The 16168-nt window shown below is 45.7% G+C and overlaps 1 protein-coding gene across 5 annotated transcripts in view; it reads left to right on the top strand.

Moving 5' to 3' along the window:
* The first annotated feature begins 328 nt into the window (after window positions 1-328).
* Window positions 329-16168, top strand: part of FAM178B (family with sequence similarity 178 member B) — a 255029-nt gene continuing 239189 nt past the window's right edge. For 4 of the 5 annotated variants that reach the window (XM_061593084.1, XM_061593082.1, XM_061593083.1 and 1 more), the window contains exons 1-4: window positions 329-760; window positions 2924-2987; window positions 13357-14417; window positions 15449-15510. In XM_061593084.1, the coding sequence (XP_061449068.1) occupies window positions 368-760; window positions 2924-2987; window positions 13357-14417; window positions 15449-15510 (1580 nt within the window). In that variant the 5' untranslated portion in view covers window positions 329-367. The remainder of the gene's footprint in view (window positions 761-2923; window positions 2988-13356; window positions 14418-15448; window positions 15511-16168) is intronic. The other variant, XM_061593085.1, reaches the window with a different exon arrangement.

Raw genomic sequence — 16168 nt, 5'->3', positions numbered from 1 at the left:
GTTTTTTTTTTTTAAAAAAGTTGTATTTTTATATTTTATGTTTTCTGGTCCCCACTGAGAGAATGTGTGGTTAATGGTTGATAATAAAACTGCTGATAATAAATAAATACAAAATAAAAATAAAAAAGGAGCTGGAAGCACTAGTCAGATGACAACTGCAATGGGGTGGGGGAGGGTTTACTCTCTGTAGCAAAAAGATACATTCCATTTGTCTTCTTTTCCTCTCCTCCAGGTGCCTGGAGGCCTTCTAGAGAGCTTGCATCCTAAGTGCTACTGCAGAAGGCCACTTCCCCCAGCTGGCAAAGTAATTCCTTTAGGAAGCTGGGAAGAGCAGAGAGATCAAGCTGGAGGAGGTCTCAGCGTTCCCATGAAGAAAACAGGACAACAGGGCCCTGGGAGCCCCTCTCCATCCAGCAACCAATATGGGACATCCAGGGACGTGTCAGAGCAGATGTGCCCTCATCCGCCTTCCCAGGAGGAGGCCAGCAACGTCACTTCAGTGCCCCACCCAAAAAACACATCCTGTAGCATGGAGCTGTTTAACCCCTGGCGGGACCTCCGGTGGTACCAGATCCCCTTGTCATCTTCAAGGAGGCCCAAAGCAGGCCTGTTCAGTTTTACATTCCAGTCCAGCCTGGAGGAGTACCAGCAGCTCCGGAAGTCGAAAAACCTGAAAATCGGCCGGCCCTTCTCCATGCCTCCTCTGTCTGCTTTACCTTTGATGCTCACCGATGGCTCTCAGGAAATGCCACACAAGCGGGTGAGTAACCCCTGGCTGACTTGAAGCCAGAAGGATGGGCGAGTGAGGAAGGCATGTGCTAACGAATTGACTCCAGTGGCTGGTGTTTACCAATGCCTTTGGGCGTGAGCTTAAGAACATAAGATGAGCCTGGCTGCTGGATCAGGCCAAAGGCCCATCTAGTCCAACATCCTGTCCTCACAGTGGACAACCACGTGCCTATGGCAGGGGTGGGGAACTCTTGGCCCTCCAGGTGTTGCTAAACTGCAATGCCCATCAGCCCCAGCAAGCATGGCCAATGGTCAGGGATGATGGGAGCTGTAGTTCAGCAACATCTGGAGAGCCACACCTGACCTATGGGAAGCTCACAAGGAGGACCTGAGCACAACAGTGTTCTCTCCACTAGTGATTGCCAGGAACTGGTATTCAAAGGCATATTTATTGACTCCAATAGTGAAGTTGGAACACAGCCATCATGGCTAGTAGCCATTGATAGCTTTATCCTCCATGAATTTGTCTAATCCTCTTTTAAAGCCATCCAGGTTGGTGGCCATCACTACTATCTCTGGTGCGAGCAAATTCCATAGTTGAACTATCCAGGAGCCTTCCCTGTTTGCACCCATAGAGGTCTTCTGCTGTCAGGTCCAGAGTGTCTCAGAACAGAGGAAGAGCCCTGTTGGATGGGACCAAAGGCCTAAACAGCATCCTGTTTCCTACAGTGACTAACCAGATGCCTGTGGCCAGCCCCAAAGCAGAACATGAGCACAGTAGCAGTACTCTCCGCGTTTGGTATTCAGATGCACAACTGTGTCTGATGCTGCAGATCACATATTTCCATCATGATTGGTTGCCGCTGATTGCCTTATCCTCCATGAATTTGTCTAATCCCTTTTTAAGCCATCTGTGCTTGTGGTCATCACCACATCTTGTGACAGCCAATTCCGTGTGGCTTAACTGTGCGCTGTGTGAGGAAGTACTTCCGCTAGTTTGTCCTTTACCTCCCACCATTCAGCTTCGTTGGATGGCCTCTGGTTGATTCCGCTCAATTCCTGCTGTGAGAATACAGTAACTGAAGGATGTGACCTGCTCATCCTTAGGGTGGGATGTGAGTCACTCTGAAGAGTTATGTGTGCAAATAAATATTGTTATTTCTGGAGCGCCTCCTTTAACTAGGTGCTGTACAGCTGCAAGGCACACACCCTGCCCTCAAGCTTAGAATCTTAGACACGAAAGGGCAGAAGACTGAAGGGTGCTACGTCACATCCAGTAACTCTTGGAGGCCTCAGGCTAGAGTCTCTCTCATACCTGACACCTGCAATCCTTGAAAGGGAAACAGTCGTACCCCAGTGGTAGAGCATCTGCTTTGCATGCAGAAGGTCCCTGGTTCAATCCCTGGCATCTCTAGGTAGCGCTGGGAATATTCCCTGCCTGAAACTGTGTAGAGCTGCTGCCAGTCAGTGCAGACAGCACTGAGCTCATTACTGACCTAGATGGACCAGTGGTCTGACTTGGTGTCAAGCTGCTTCCTGTGTTCCAATGACGGGAAAAGGTGGAGGAGGGGATAAGTTTGACAATGCTAGGAAGGATGCGGAGGGTCAACAGGCACTGGAATCCACTTTGGGACCAGGATGTTCTCTCCCAATAGGTGGTCTTGCTGGGGCAGAGGTGTAGTGACTACCCAGCAGCCCTGAGTTCTTTGGCTCTTGACAGGGGCCAGTTATTCCTCTTCTTCTCACCTCTGCAGCTACATGGCAGCTAATAGTCACATCAGAGTTCTTTCAGGTGGGTGTGGAGAAGAGAAAACAACCCCACTACAGCTGTTGTGGTTGTCAGGCTACCCCTTGGTGTTTTGGTCCTCTGGCTGGTAAATAAATAATGCCACAAATGTCACTGTGCAAATTCTAGTTCCTAATCATCCTGGGCATGTTTGGTGCTTAAAAGTTCCTGGTCCTCTTGGTTGCAGACCAAAGCCTGTATACATTCATGTAGTTTCTGTGCAAGGTTTACAAGGTGGTGGGTGGAGTATATAGTGGGATCTCTGCAGCAGTAACTTTGGTCCTAGACACAGACAGCAAAACTGCACGTGCAAGACAGCAGTGCAAAAACACCTGATGCAGTTACAGCAGAGAGGCTTTCTTTTGATAACAGCTCACACCTTTAACGGATGTCACATTTGTCCTACAGCAAGACAGCCACAGGCGCTCAAGAGCTGGTGAAGATGGTGGCAAAAGCCTCTCCCACAGAGAAGGTAATATTCTAAAACAGGGGTGGGCAGATTTAAGGCTTGTTGGATCTACTTTGTTCTTTTACTAGAATCCCAAGATCTATCAAGCAGCACCACGTGCAAACAGCAGTTAGAATTAAAGAATAACAGGTGTCGCTGAGCACATTCTGAGCAGAGGGATTTATTTTCAGTACCAGAACTGAACTGAGTTCACACAGTCCTTTCACACTAAACTCCATTCCAGGTTCATCAAAGTTTTCTCCATTTCAACATCCTAATTTAAGAGGGGTTTTCTTGTTGACGCTGAGTCAGAAACTCTCACTGATCTACTGCAAATCACTCAGAGATCTACCTGTACATCTGACCATGCAAAAGGATTGCATCTGGCAGGGCAGCCCTAAGGCCCTGTAGCCGAGGTAGCTGCTGCTTTGCCAGAGCTTACACCAGTGCAACTAGCGGACACCATTTGCTTTTCCAGAAGCACAACAATGGCAGTAGCTGTCCAGCCATTTGTTGTCAGTATAATGAATGATGGTTTAGGGTGGGGATTCTCATTAATGGATGAGCTTTGGCAGATGAGAGAGCCGGTGTAGTGGTTAAGGTATTGGACTATGACCTGGGAGACTAGGGTTCGAATCCCCACACAGCCATGAAGCTCACTGGGTGACCTTGGGCCAGTCACTGCCTCTCAGCCTCAGAGGAAGGCAATGGTACCACCCCCCCTCTGAATATTGCTTACCATGAAAACCCTATTCACAGGGTCACCATAAGTTAGAATCAACTTGAAGGCAGTCCATTTCCATTTTTTTGGCAGGTGGGTTCACCTGAGTAGTTCACCAGTGCTCTGACCCCTCAGGCAGACTAGGCTAGTTGGATTAATGCTGTCCTCACAAGAGCAATGGATTTTGTGAGCCTTTATAGTCTCTAAAAGATTTATACTTCAAGCCTGGAAGGATAAATACCCACCATCAATTACAATATGAACACACTTTGTGTAAACACCAACTTCGTTTGGATACCTATTTGGACATTTGGATGGCATATATCAAGCTATATGTGGAAACTAAGATGGATGTATTAATTGTTGTTATATTGTTAATGTGAGCGGTGGTTTTCCTCCTCTTTCCCCCTTCTATGCTTTTTTCTTTAATAAGTTTGCAATTAAAAAATCAGCCAAAAAATGCTACCCTCTCCTCTAGCCTGAATATAGTCAGCTGACCCCAGCAGACCAATAGAGAGGCATCAAGCCTTATAAAAGCATCACATCCAAGTCAGCACCTTAATGTGCCGTCTCTTCCAGATGAAGCTTGTTCTGATTTGTTTTCACAAAATTTGTGCAAAGGTGATGCTGTCACCGTCAAGTGGTTGTTATCCTGTGTGTTTCACTGCAGCTTTTTGTTACTTTTCTTACTGCAAAAAAGACTGATTTGTTGCACAAGAATGCTTATTTAGCCATTGCTGTTGATTGCAAGGTGCCTGAATTTTTTGCAGTGGGTTATAAAGGTGCACTCTTGTTGTGCAAAGGGCATATAGTGGCATCTTCCTGAATGTGTGCAAGTACCACAGTCTGGCAGTGTCCAGTCAAGTGGGGAGGAAATTTGCCAATTTGGTCTGTCTTTACTGGCCATGGGTTGTTGTGATTTTATGGAGATAGTCAAAAGGAATGAGTGGTCAGGATGGGGAAGAAATTACATTCAGTTTGCATTTAAAGGCATAATTCATACTTGCTGAAAGGAAACAATACAAACTCAGCCATCCTTTGGAATTTGAATTTCTCTGAATTTTGCAATGCAGTTCTCCAGCCAAGTCATGTGTACAAAAATGAACAAATCGGGGTAAAATGTGCAAAAAAAGTGTATATTAGTGAAAGTATACATAAATGCATTATATTTGAGAATATTTCTTTGCAAACATGTATATATTGGGCAAAATTGCATACAAAAACGTGCTTGTTAGGAAGAAACCCCACTTTGGGATGCACACCTTAACGTGGTTTGAGAGTGTTGAAGAAGCTGAGAGCAATGCCGTCAGGAGTCTAGACCAAGAGGCTAGACTCCTAGCAGGGGCACCCAAGGCGGAATGGTCAAAGCTGAGACACCAGACTAAAATGCATCCAAACTCAGAGGAAGGCAATGGTAAACCACCTCTGAATACCTCTTACCATGAAAACCCTATGAACAGAGTGTCCAAAATGCAACACGAGATAGTGCTGGAAAATGAGACCCCCAGGTCAGAAGGCATTCACCAAGCTACTGGGGAAGAACAAAGGACAAGTACGAGTAGCGCTGTGTCTAATGATGCAGCTGGGTCACACCCGAAAGGAAGCCCAGAGGTTGATGCGCACAGATGCGAAAGGAGAGTCCGGAGTTCTATGACACACACAGTAGGAACATGGAATGTGGGAAGCATGAAACAGGGAAAGTTAGAAATTGTCAAGCAAGAAATGGAACGTATCAACATTACAATACTTAGCATCAGTGAATTAAAATGGATGGGAATGGCACATTTTAAATCAGGCAACTACAAAATACTTTATTCAGGAAATGAGAAATCAAGAAGAAACGGGGTTGCTTTAATAGTAAGAAGTGATGTAGTAAAAGCAATTAGGAGCTACAATGCAAGGTCTGAGCGAGTTATATCGATGAAATTAAATGGGAAACGTATTAACATAACCATCATCCAAGTTTATGCTCCAACATCAAACGCAGAAGAAGAAGAATTGGACAGATTTTACGCGGAAGTACAGGAGGAAATTGATGACATACCAAAACAAGATATGATGATAATCATGGGGGACTAGAATGCAAAAGTAGGGAACAGAGAAGAACTAGGAATTGTGGGGAAATGGGGCCTAGGAGACAGAAATGAAGCAGGAGAAAGATTTATTGAATTCTGTGAAGCCAGTAATTTGTTTCTTGCAAACACATTTTTTGAGCAACCAAAATGACAACTGTACACGTGGACATCACCAGATGGTCAATATAGGAATCAAATTGATTATATAATTGGCCACAGAAGATGGAGAAGTTCCATACTTTCTGCAAAAAAAAAAGCCAAGAACAGACTGCGGTACAGATCATGAACTGGTCTTATCGAAAATCAGAGTAAATCTAAAGAAGACCAACAAAGCAATCATAATGCCAAAACACAATTTAAATAACATCGCAGACCTCAATGGATGACTGAAGAAACTCTTCAAATGGTTAAAGAGAGAAGGAAAGCAAAAGCAAAAGGAGATAGAAACATGGTCAGAACCCTAAATGCAACAATACAGCTACTAGTACGTAGAGACAAAGAAAACTATTACAATAGTTATTGTATAGAAATAGAAGAGGACAACAAAAAGGGAAGAACAAGAGCCCTATTCCAAAAGATTAGAGAAGTGAAAGGGAAATTTAAACCACGAGTAGGGATGTTGAATAATCAACAGGGGAACACACTGACTGACCGAGATGAAATAAAAGGAAGATGGAAGCAATACCCTGAAGAACTCTATAAAAGAGATGCAAGGATGACAGATTCATTCACAGAGGAGCCATACGATGAAGAACCAGAAATTTTAGAATGTGAGGTAAAAGCTGCTCTTAAATACTCGGAAGAAACAAATCACCAGGAATAGACGGCATACCAATAGAGTTGCTACAAGTTACTGAGACGGAATCTGTCCAAATTTTGACAAAAATCTGTCAAGAAATATGGAAAATTAGACAATGACCCACAGACTGGAAGCGTTCAATATACATCCCAATTCCAAAGAAAGGGGACCCCAGGGAATGCAGTAATTATTGAACTATTGCCTTAATATCCCATGCAAGTAAAGTAATGCTCAAGATTCTACAACAAAGGCTCCTACCATATATGGAGCGAGAAATGCCAGATGTCCAAGCTGGATTTAGAAAGGGAAGAGGCACCAGAGATCATATCGCAAACATACATTGGATAATGGAACGGAGCAAGGAATTTCAGAAGAAAATCACCCTGTGCTTTATAGACTACAGCAAAGCCTTTGACTGTGTAGAGCAAAAAAAAACATGGAATGCTTTAAAAGAAATGGGGGTGCCACAGCATCTGATTGTCCTGATGTGCAACCTATACTCTGGACAAGAGGCTACTGTAAGGACAGAATATGGAGAAACCGATTGGTTCCCCATTGGAAAGGGTGTGAGACAGGGGTGTATTTTATCACCCTATTTATTTAATCTATACACAGAACATATCATACGGAAAGCAGGATTGGACCAAGATGAAGGTGGTGTGAAAATTGGAGGGAGAAACATCAATAATTTAAGATATGCAGACGATACCATTCTACTAGCAGAAACCAGTAATGATTTCAAACAAATGCTGATGAAAGTTAAAGAGGAAAGCACAAAAGCAGGACTACAGCTGGACGTTAAAAAGACTAAAGTAATGACAACAGAAGATTTATGTAACTTTAAAGTTGGCAATGAGGACATTGAACTTGTCAAGGGTTATCAATACCTCGGCACAGACATTAACCAAAATGGAGACAATAGTCAAGAAATCAGAAGAAGGCTAGGACTGGGGAGGGCAGCTATGAGAGAACTAGAAAAAGTCCTCAAATGCAAAGATGTATCACTGAACACCAGAGTCAGGATCATTCACACCATGGTATTCCCAATCTCTATATATGGATGTGAAAGTTGGACAGTGAAGAAGGCGGATAAGAGAAAAATCAATACCTTGTGGAACGCCTCTCTCGCTATGAACCTACCCGTTCACTTCGTTCAGAATCTAAGGCCCTCCTCCGGGTACCAGCTCATCGGGAAGCCCGGAGGGTGGTTACTAGATCTAGGGCCTTTTCTGTGGTGGCCCCTGAGTTGTGGAACAGCCTCCCCGAAGAGGTACGCCTGGCGCCTACACTTCTATCTTTCCGGCGCCAGGTAAAGACCTTTTTATGCTCCCAGGCATTTTAATCTTTTAATATTCTTAATCTTTCTAATTTTAATATGTATCCTTCTTAATTTGTGTTGTATTTCGTTTTTGTTGTGCTTTCTGTTGTTTGTTTGTACATGTTTTTGTGATTTTTTACTATGATATATTGTATTTTATCTTGTTTGTTCACCGCCCTGAGAGCTATTCTGCTAAGGGCGGTATATAAATTGAAATAATAAATAATAATAAATAAATAAAAATCAACTCATTTGAAATGTGGTGTTGGAGGAGAGCTTTGCGCATACCATGGACTGAGAAAACGACAAATAATTGGGTGTTAGAACAAATTAAACCAGAACTGTCACTAGAAGCTAAAATGATGAAACTGAGGTTATCATACTTTGGACACATCATGAGAAGTCATCATTCACTAGAAAAGACAATAATGCTGGGAAAAACAGAAGGGAGTAGAAAAAGAGGAAGGCCAAACAAGAGATGGATTGATTCCATAAAGGAAGCCACAGACCTGAACTTACAAGATCTGAACAGGGTGGTTCATGACAGATGCTCTTGGAGGCCACTGATTCATAGGATCGCCATAAGTCATAAGCGACTTGAAGGCACATAACAACAACAACAACAGGAAGAAAAATCACACTAAAATGCTGATACATTTTCATGAGGACTTTTTAAAGAAAAATCTCAAACTGATGTGGATATGTGGAGAACTGAACCTAAGACTGGAAAAATGAGAAACCAAGAGAAACTGAAACTGACAGATTCCTCCTTCCCTGAGTGGGACACAAGAAGTCTGATTACTGCAGGCCCAACTCAGTTTCTTCCTCAAAATATAATGCCCTACCAATACAAACAGGATATTGCAGTGGCTTTTTTTGAAGAAGAAAAAACTCCTTCCCAATTGATAAAAACCAGCACAGCACCTGATGCGTAAACACTCAACAAAGAAAAGTCATCCAACTGATCTAAATAAATCTAACCAGCAGAAAATGATCCAATTTGGCAGTCCTAGGCTCTCCTGAAGCCTAGGAAATTTTTGATGTGTTTCCTGAAGGGTAGAGAGAGTCAGGCAAGAGTTCCATCAGAAACAAGGACCTCATCTAAGCAGACTCTGGTCGTACTTTGAATGGCAAGGACACCTCCGCAGAGTCTTCTCTGTTGTTACGGCATTTGCAGTGGTGTTGGTGGGGCACACAACAATGGGAAGAGGCACATGTTCAGGTATCTCAAGCCAGAGCCTGCATTGACCACTTCAGCTGCCCCTAGTCCTGGGGATCCTTATTTGATTGTTGAAGAACCAGTGGAGGCTGGTGGCTCCATGTCAGTGGGGCAGTGGAATCCACTCCAGATTTTAGTCTGAACTTTCAAGGCTTAGCTGTCCAAGGTGCTTCAGCAATCCCCCCTGGATGCCCCTCCTATTATTTCAGTCTCAGCCTCAATGTATAATATGGAGGAAAAATCTTCATTTAAGAACATAAGGGCACTGCTGGATCAGAACAAATGCCTATCTAGTCCATCATCCTGCTTCCCACAGTGGCCAGCCAGATGCCTACAGGAAGCTGGCAAGCAGGACCTAAGTGCAATGGTGCTGTCCTATTTGCAACTCGTATCCATTGATACCTTCTCCATAGATTTGTCTAATCTTCTAAAGCTGTCCAAGTCGGTGGCTGTCTACAAAATTTATCTTTGTGATGAGCTCTTTTACACTGGTCTGCAGTTCCTCATCCACAGAAGGGACTGATCTATTGCAGTGATAGGGGTTGTAATGTAAATTAGCATGATAAAGTTGCTATAGATATTGGATGCAATATCCTCTTGAAATGCAAGCTGCAAAATGGTGATACTTAATGCATGGGAAACTTGTACTTGCAGCTGTTTTGTTTTGATCAACACTGGGCCTCTCCAGAAGTCGTTTTTATGGTACATTCACAATAAAATGATTTGTGCTCATGATGATATCAGGGTGGTCATGCACCATCCCACTTTCAATACTGTTCGCACCTGCAAAGGTTTTGGAGCGGATGTATTGCTTCTGTTCCAATTGGCGCATGTCCCACAACTTCCTGCTGAAATCTCGTAACTTTTCATACCACAAGTGTTCCGGTTTCTGTCCTGCTTTTATCACCAAGGGTGCCCCTCCAGATGGCGATAATGCAATAATGTGGAAGCATCCCAGAATAAAGCGGAATGATGTGTGGACAGTCCAGGATTAATCCACCACTAATGCACAATTATTGCATCAATGGCATGTTCCAGAATACACCCATTAAAAACCCACCAGTCTGGAGAGGCCTAGTGATTTGGTGAACAAAAGTCTGCATGGGAGTGAAGAAAACAGCTCCAAAGGAAACTCAAGTGTTCTTGGAATGAATGAGTCAGCAGAGGGCGCTGTTTCCTTTAGAATGTTACTGAATCCCAGCAGATTTATGGAAACACCAAGGCAGTGGAACAAAATTATTAGGTTTTTTTTATATAGCGTTTCTCAAACTACTTATTAAAGTACTGTTTTGTAAATGGAGGAGCTCACCAGCTTTGTCAACCTGGTGCCATCCAGCTGTTTCAGACAGCAACTTCCATTAGCCTCGGCCGGCACAGCGGTATGATGCTGGTGGGGCTGGCTGAAGTTGTTGTCCAAATCATCTGGAGGACACCAGGTTGGTGAACCCTTGAGAGTCCCTGAGGGTGCTTCCAGATTGTCACTGGTTTTGGCTGGGATTCAATCACGTACTGGCAAATTTAGGTTGCACAATTATAGTTGATTAGGAGCGTTTGCACAACAAACCCACTTCCCCCAAAGATCTGACTTTTTGCGATAAGGAAAATTATGGGGAAATGGACTGGAAAGTGTGGGATAACACTTGCTTCGTCACAACATCATGTAACCTCCCTGCAAACAAATTAGAAAGATTGCTCATTCAGTAGCCAACATCGTCTATGCTTCCTGCAACAATGCAGGATGAATATTCAATAAATAAGGCTCCTGGAAGTGCCCTGGGATTGCTGGCGGAAGATGGCAATGAGCAAGCACAAGGGCTTCTTCCATTGTGCAGGCAAGGCCAGGAGGCCAGTCTCTGACCATTTTTACCAGGTCTGGCTGGTGAATCAGGTGGCTTCACGTAAAGCTTTCTGTCATTGCACACCATTATTGTTGTTGCTTATTTATTTATTGCATTTATATCCCACCTTTACTCCAGGGAGCTCAGGGTGGCACATTTGGGACTCCCCCTCCTAATTTAATCCCCACAACAACCCTGTGAAGTAGGTTAAGTTGAGAGGCAATGACTGGCCTAAGGTCAGCCAGTGAGCTTCATGGCTAAGTGGTGATTCAGACCCTGGTCTCCCAGGTCCTAGTCCAGTACTCTAATCACTCCACCGCACTGTGAGTTGGTAGAGTACAGGGAGTCCCTGTCCTGATGGGCTTGCAATCTATAACAAGGCAGCACAAAGGAGAAAATGAAGGAAGGGGAGGGAATCTTGCAGTTATGCATTACTTAGGTTTTGTTAACTGTCGGATATGCGGACAGGGGGATTGCGCCAAGGGGTTCATGGATGAGGTGAATTTTGAGGAGGGATCTGAGGCAGGGGTGGGAGGGTGGCATTGGGCATGTGTTCTGGGAGGCAGTCTTAAGTGTTTGTGGCAGTGAGAAAGAGGAGTTGCTTGGGGGAGCAGGAGACCTTTGGATGGCTGAGGATGGTAGTGCTCGATGGGCAAAGGTCACCCCCTATGGGTGTATTGGAGGGGGCGTAGAAATGAAGAGAGAGAAGAGAGGGCAGGGGCGTAGAGGATTTTGAAGGCAAGGATGAGGAGCTTCTGCATTCCCTCCTGTGCCTGAAGAGAGAGATCAGCCCTGAGCATTATGTGGGTGTTTCTGGGCGACCTCTTTGCTGAGCATTTAGCCTGATTTGTTTGCAGGGCTATTAGGCGATGCCAGCCATCTAATGAGCATTCATTCTGACTGGGTTAGATTCCATTGTGTCAAAGCAAGGGTTACCCCACACGTTCCTCTGCATTTTCGCATCACTTCTTGCACAGAGGGAGGCAATGGGAAACCCCCTCTGAATACCGCTTACCATGAAAACCCTATTCATAGGGTCACCATAAGTGGGGATCGACTTGAAGGCAGTCCATTTCCATTGTGTCACTTCTTGCAAAAAGTCTGATCTTTTGAGGGCTTGTTGCCAAAGAGCTACAGGTCAGCTTTAACTGTGTAACTTGAATTTAGGGGTACATGATTAAATCTCACCCCAAAATAGTGACAGGCTGGAGGCATCCTTGGTCTCAGGGTATCTCGGTCGGCTATCTAGGACCTCTAGCAAGCTCTGACTCCCATTTCAAGCTGTGCAGTGGATTTAAGTGGGAAAAGGAAAAGCCCTGTGTTTATTCATTTATTTGCTGTGTTTTTATCCTGCTTTTCAGATCGTTTGTTTTCTCCCAAAGCTTTTTTTAAATTGTCAGTTTTTTAAAAAAAGAAAGAAGTAAAAGCAGGCCCTTCCATTAGGCTTACAAATTAAAAAGACAAGTCACACAAGAAAAAGAGCACATCTTTTTGGTCCAGCGATAGTGTGATCCCTGTCATGTGATGGAGAAATGGACTCTCACATGCACCCCTGCGCTCCCCATGCAAATAGCTGTAACAGGTGACATGGCCTCTACACTGTGGCTACTTTCCATCCCTGTTCCCATTTTCTGAGGCAGAAAGATTGCATTGTGGAAAGTTGCATGGCATGTGTGAAAGGGACCATCTCTCTTGTTGTTGGTTTTTTTAAAGCAGCAGTAAGCCAAAGGCCTTTTGTTATCCAGACCCCATTCCCCCCCCCCTGCTGCTTCAGCTCATTACCATCTCTCTCTGCTCCCATGACTGTGTATGTACAGGTCTGAGACTGAAGCAACTTGATTAAGGTGGTGGATCTTCTAGACTCGGGAGAACTGAACATATATACCATCCTCGAGAAGGTTCTCTGAGACCTTTGGGTGGCTGGGCCGCTTGCATTCTGGGCTAACACAAACCCCTCAAAATTCCTCATCAAAAGTACCCCAAATTCTGCAACCACAAAAGCTGAATTCTGCAACCTGTATAAACTATGCAAATTAGTACATCTATGTGATGATCATTTTTTGTTACTTTGAATAATTCTGCCACTTTTACTGAACGTAATGTACTCTGCCTCACCTTGTAGAGAGGCAAGGAACTTTGCAGGGCACAGAAGCCCTGCCCTGTGACCGCTAGAAGTCTGACTCATCCATTCCTCTGGCTTCAGGTGTCTCACCTGACATTGGCTAGAAACTTTCAATTGTGTCTTTGCAGACTTTAGAGCTAGATTTTGTTTTGTTTTGTTAAAAAATCCAAAAAATAAAAATGAAAGAAAGTTGAATTCTGTGCTCAGTCCCACGCACACTGCCCCTTTTTGTGTGTGCTCTTGTAGAATTGCAGTGGTGCATATGGTCACAGCAGTAACTCCTCTCCTCTCTCTTCTCCAGAGCCTCAGACCTCCTTGCGACAGATGCACACAAGGTCCCAGAAATGCAGGTCATCTGCCCGCTTTTCGCCCAAGAGAGACACCTGCTACTTGGGAACTTTTGGGCAGGGACAGAAAAATGGGCCCAGCAGCAGCCCCAGGAAGAAACAGAAGCAGGTAGACCCTGGCCACTCCGAGCCAGACCTCTTTTTGGATCATCTTGGCTTCCCTCATTTGTCTACCCCTGGATGTCCCCTGGCAGAGGCATCCAGAAGTGGCAATAGCTCCAGCATGTGGGGCAATCCATGTTCTCCACATGAGGAAGATCAGGAGGACAATATGTTCCCTCCAGACTGGACTCCACCCCGGATTGAATTCCTCTACGATGAAGATCCGCCCCCTTTGAGCCCTGCCCCAGGCCCCGCATCTGAGTCTCAGAGTTCAGGGGAGATGCCTGATATCACCAAAGAACCAGCTGGGCTGCAGGGGATGGAGTTCATAGTCGAGGACTCTTCCCCACCTGGGGACCATCTGCATTTCCTCGAGGAACCTGTGGTCCTGCAGCCAAAGGATGCAACCCTTTTGGAGCTGGAGGGAGCTAGCCCAGAACAGTCCAGGCCCAGTCTCTGTCAAGTGGCAAATGAGGAGCTAGAAGGAACCTTGGTCGAGGACCTAACTGAGGCAAACAGCCAGAGGGCCTTAGAGTTGGAAGGTCCGTTTCTACTGTCTCCTATCCATCCACTGGCAGGACCATCTACAGTGTATTTTAGAAGCAGCGTCTCAACATCTTTGGATGAGCTTGCAGGGGACCCAGAGAGGCTGACCTGGGAGTCGGATGAAGAGGGAGACCTGCGCCCAGAATTTTCATCATCTCCAATCCCTGTCCATCTACTGATGACATCGTCCAGGATCGATTCTAGAAACAGCATCTCAGCCTCTTCCTCCAACGAGCTTTCAGGTGACCCAGGGAGACTGACTTTGGGCTCAGACATGGAAGAAGACGTTGATGACAGTGACCTCGTGCCACTCAGAGACCTCCTTCAGATGGGCAACTCGAATCCAGGCTCTGTGGAGCTGGACACAGTGGGTAGCATACCATGGGCTTGGGGTGACTGCATCATAACACAGTGTTTAGAATATAATTGCATAGAGTCGGTTTAGCTTGCTCCAGTAGCACATCCTCCTTGCTAGTGTGATGTCAGAGGCAGTACCCCACAAGGACCCTGGGTGCCAGCCGTATGATCATTAGGATCACGTGAACCAACCCCATAGAAATGTGCAGAAACTGTGCAAGAGCAAAACTGCAGACGGAGAAGGAAAAGGAAGTGTATGGAACCCCTGGAACTCCATCCACAGCCAGTGGCTTGTATGCGGCTTGTAGGCAGGGCCAGCTGTAGATTTGAGGGGGCCAAAGTAGAATGTCTTCTGATGGGGCTCCTCCTAGATTGGTAGAGCCCTCTGGTGGTGGCAGCAGGCAGCAACACTGCGAACTGTGGTATGCAGCCGCAAGCCATCCGCCATTTTGAGTACCCACAATGCAGTGGAAGCTGGTCCATTAGGGCAAATGGGACACCGCCCCACCAACCTCAGTCCGCCATCAGCTAACCCCCCCCCGCGTGCCTTCTTACCTTCAACCAGTCCAGAGGGTGGCCTCGGCTATCAGCTGCCTCCTCCTTAGCCTTAGTATTGCCCTTGTAGAACTCAGCAAGGGAGGGGATTGGGCAACATTAGAATTAGTTGACTCTGCCTGTCATTGGCAGTGATTGTGCCTGGTTTTGGCTCTGACTCAGCTTGGTGTTGTCCTGCTGCCTTACGCCACCCTCCCCCAGTCCTTTTGGACACCAGCCACCGCTGCCACAGTGCCCTTGATGTAGTGTTGCTTGGGGTCATTGTGACCAATTAAAACGATGGCCCCTGTGGGTAGCTTCCAGACCCTGTTGCTGCGTATATGTATGCATGTCAGGGTGTATGTGCGTCCCCGCTGGGGACTTGGCAGCTGCCCAAGGATGCCAGGTGCTGACCCCTCCTTGGCAGGCCACAAGTTGTGCAGGTCTGCTGTGTACCAATTTGCTAAAATTTCCCATTTCCCCTCCCTCTCCCCCTTTTTTATGTAGTTCCTTTCTTCAGAGCCAGATTGTTATCTCAGCAGCTTGGACAAGCTCCTCAAGGAGAAAAGGTAAGGCCTGCATAGGGCTGGGCCTCCATTGGCACACTCTTGCGGACCATGTGAGCCTTGCAGGCAATGTTGCTGTTTAGTGGGCAAGCCCCTCTTGACTGGTGGTGTGTTGCGGGTGTAATTCGCAGCATGTCATTGACACAATAAGAGTGCATTGTTAGTGGATTTATGCTGAACCGTCCACACATCATTCTGCTTTATTCTGCAAGGCTTAAGAACATAAGAACATAAGAACATAAGAAGAGCCTGCTGGATCAGGCCAGTGGCCCATCTAGTCCAGCATCCTGTTCTCACAGTGGCCAACCAGGTGCCTGGGGGAAGCCCGCAAGCAGGACCTGAACGCAAGATCACTCTCCCCTCCTGAGGCTTCCGGCAACTGGTTTTCAGAAGCATGCTGCCTCTGACTAGGGTGGCAGAGCACAGCCATCATGGCTAGTAGCCATTGATAGCCCTGTCCTCCATGAATTTGTCTAATCTTCTTTTAAAGCCATCCAAGCTGGTGGCCATTACTGCATCTTGTGGAAGCAAATTCCATAGTTTGACTATGCGCTGAGTAAAGAAGTACTTCCTTTTGTCTGTCCTGAATCTTCCAACATTCAGCTTCTTTGAATGTCCACGAGTTCTAATATGAGAGAGGGAGAAGAACTTTTCTCTATCC

Source organism: Rhineura floridana, chromosome 12 (genome assembly GCF_030035675.1).
Source record: "Rhineura floridana isolate rRhiFlo1 chromosome 12, rRhiFlo1.hap2, whole genome shotgun sequence".
Lineage (NCBI taxonomy): Eukaryota > Metazoa > Chordata > Lepidosauria > Squamata > Rhineuridae > Rhineura > Rhineura floridana.
Note: the sequence above shows the minus strand (reverse complement) of the source record. Positions and strands in the feature narration are given on the sequence as shown.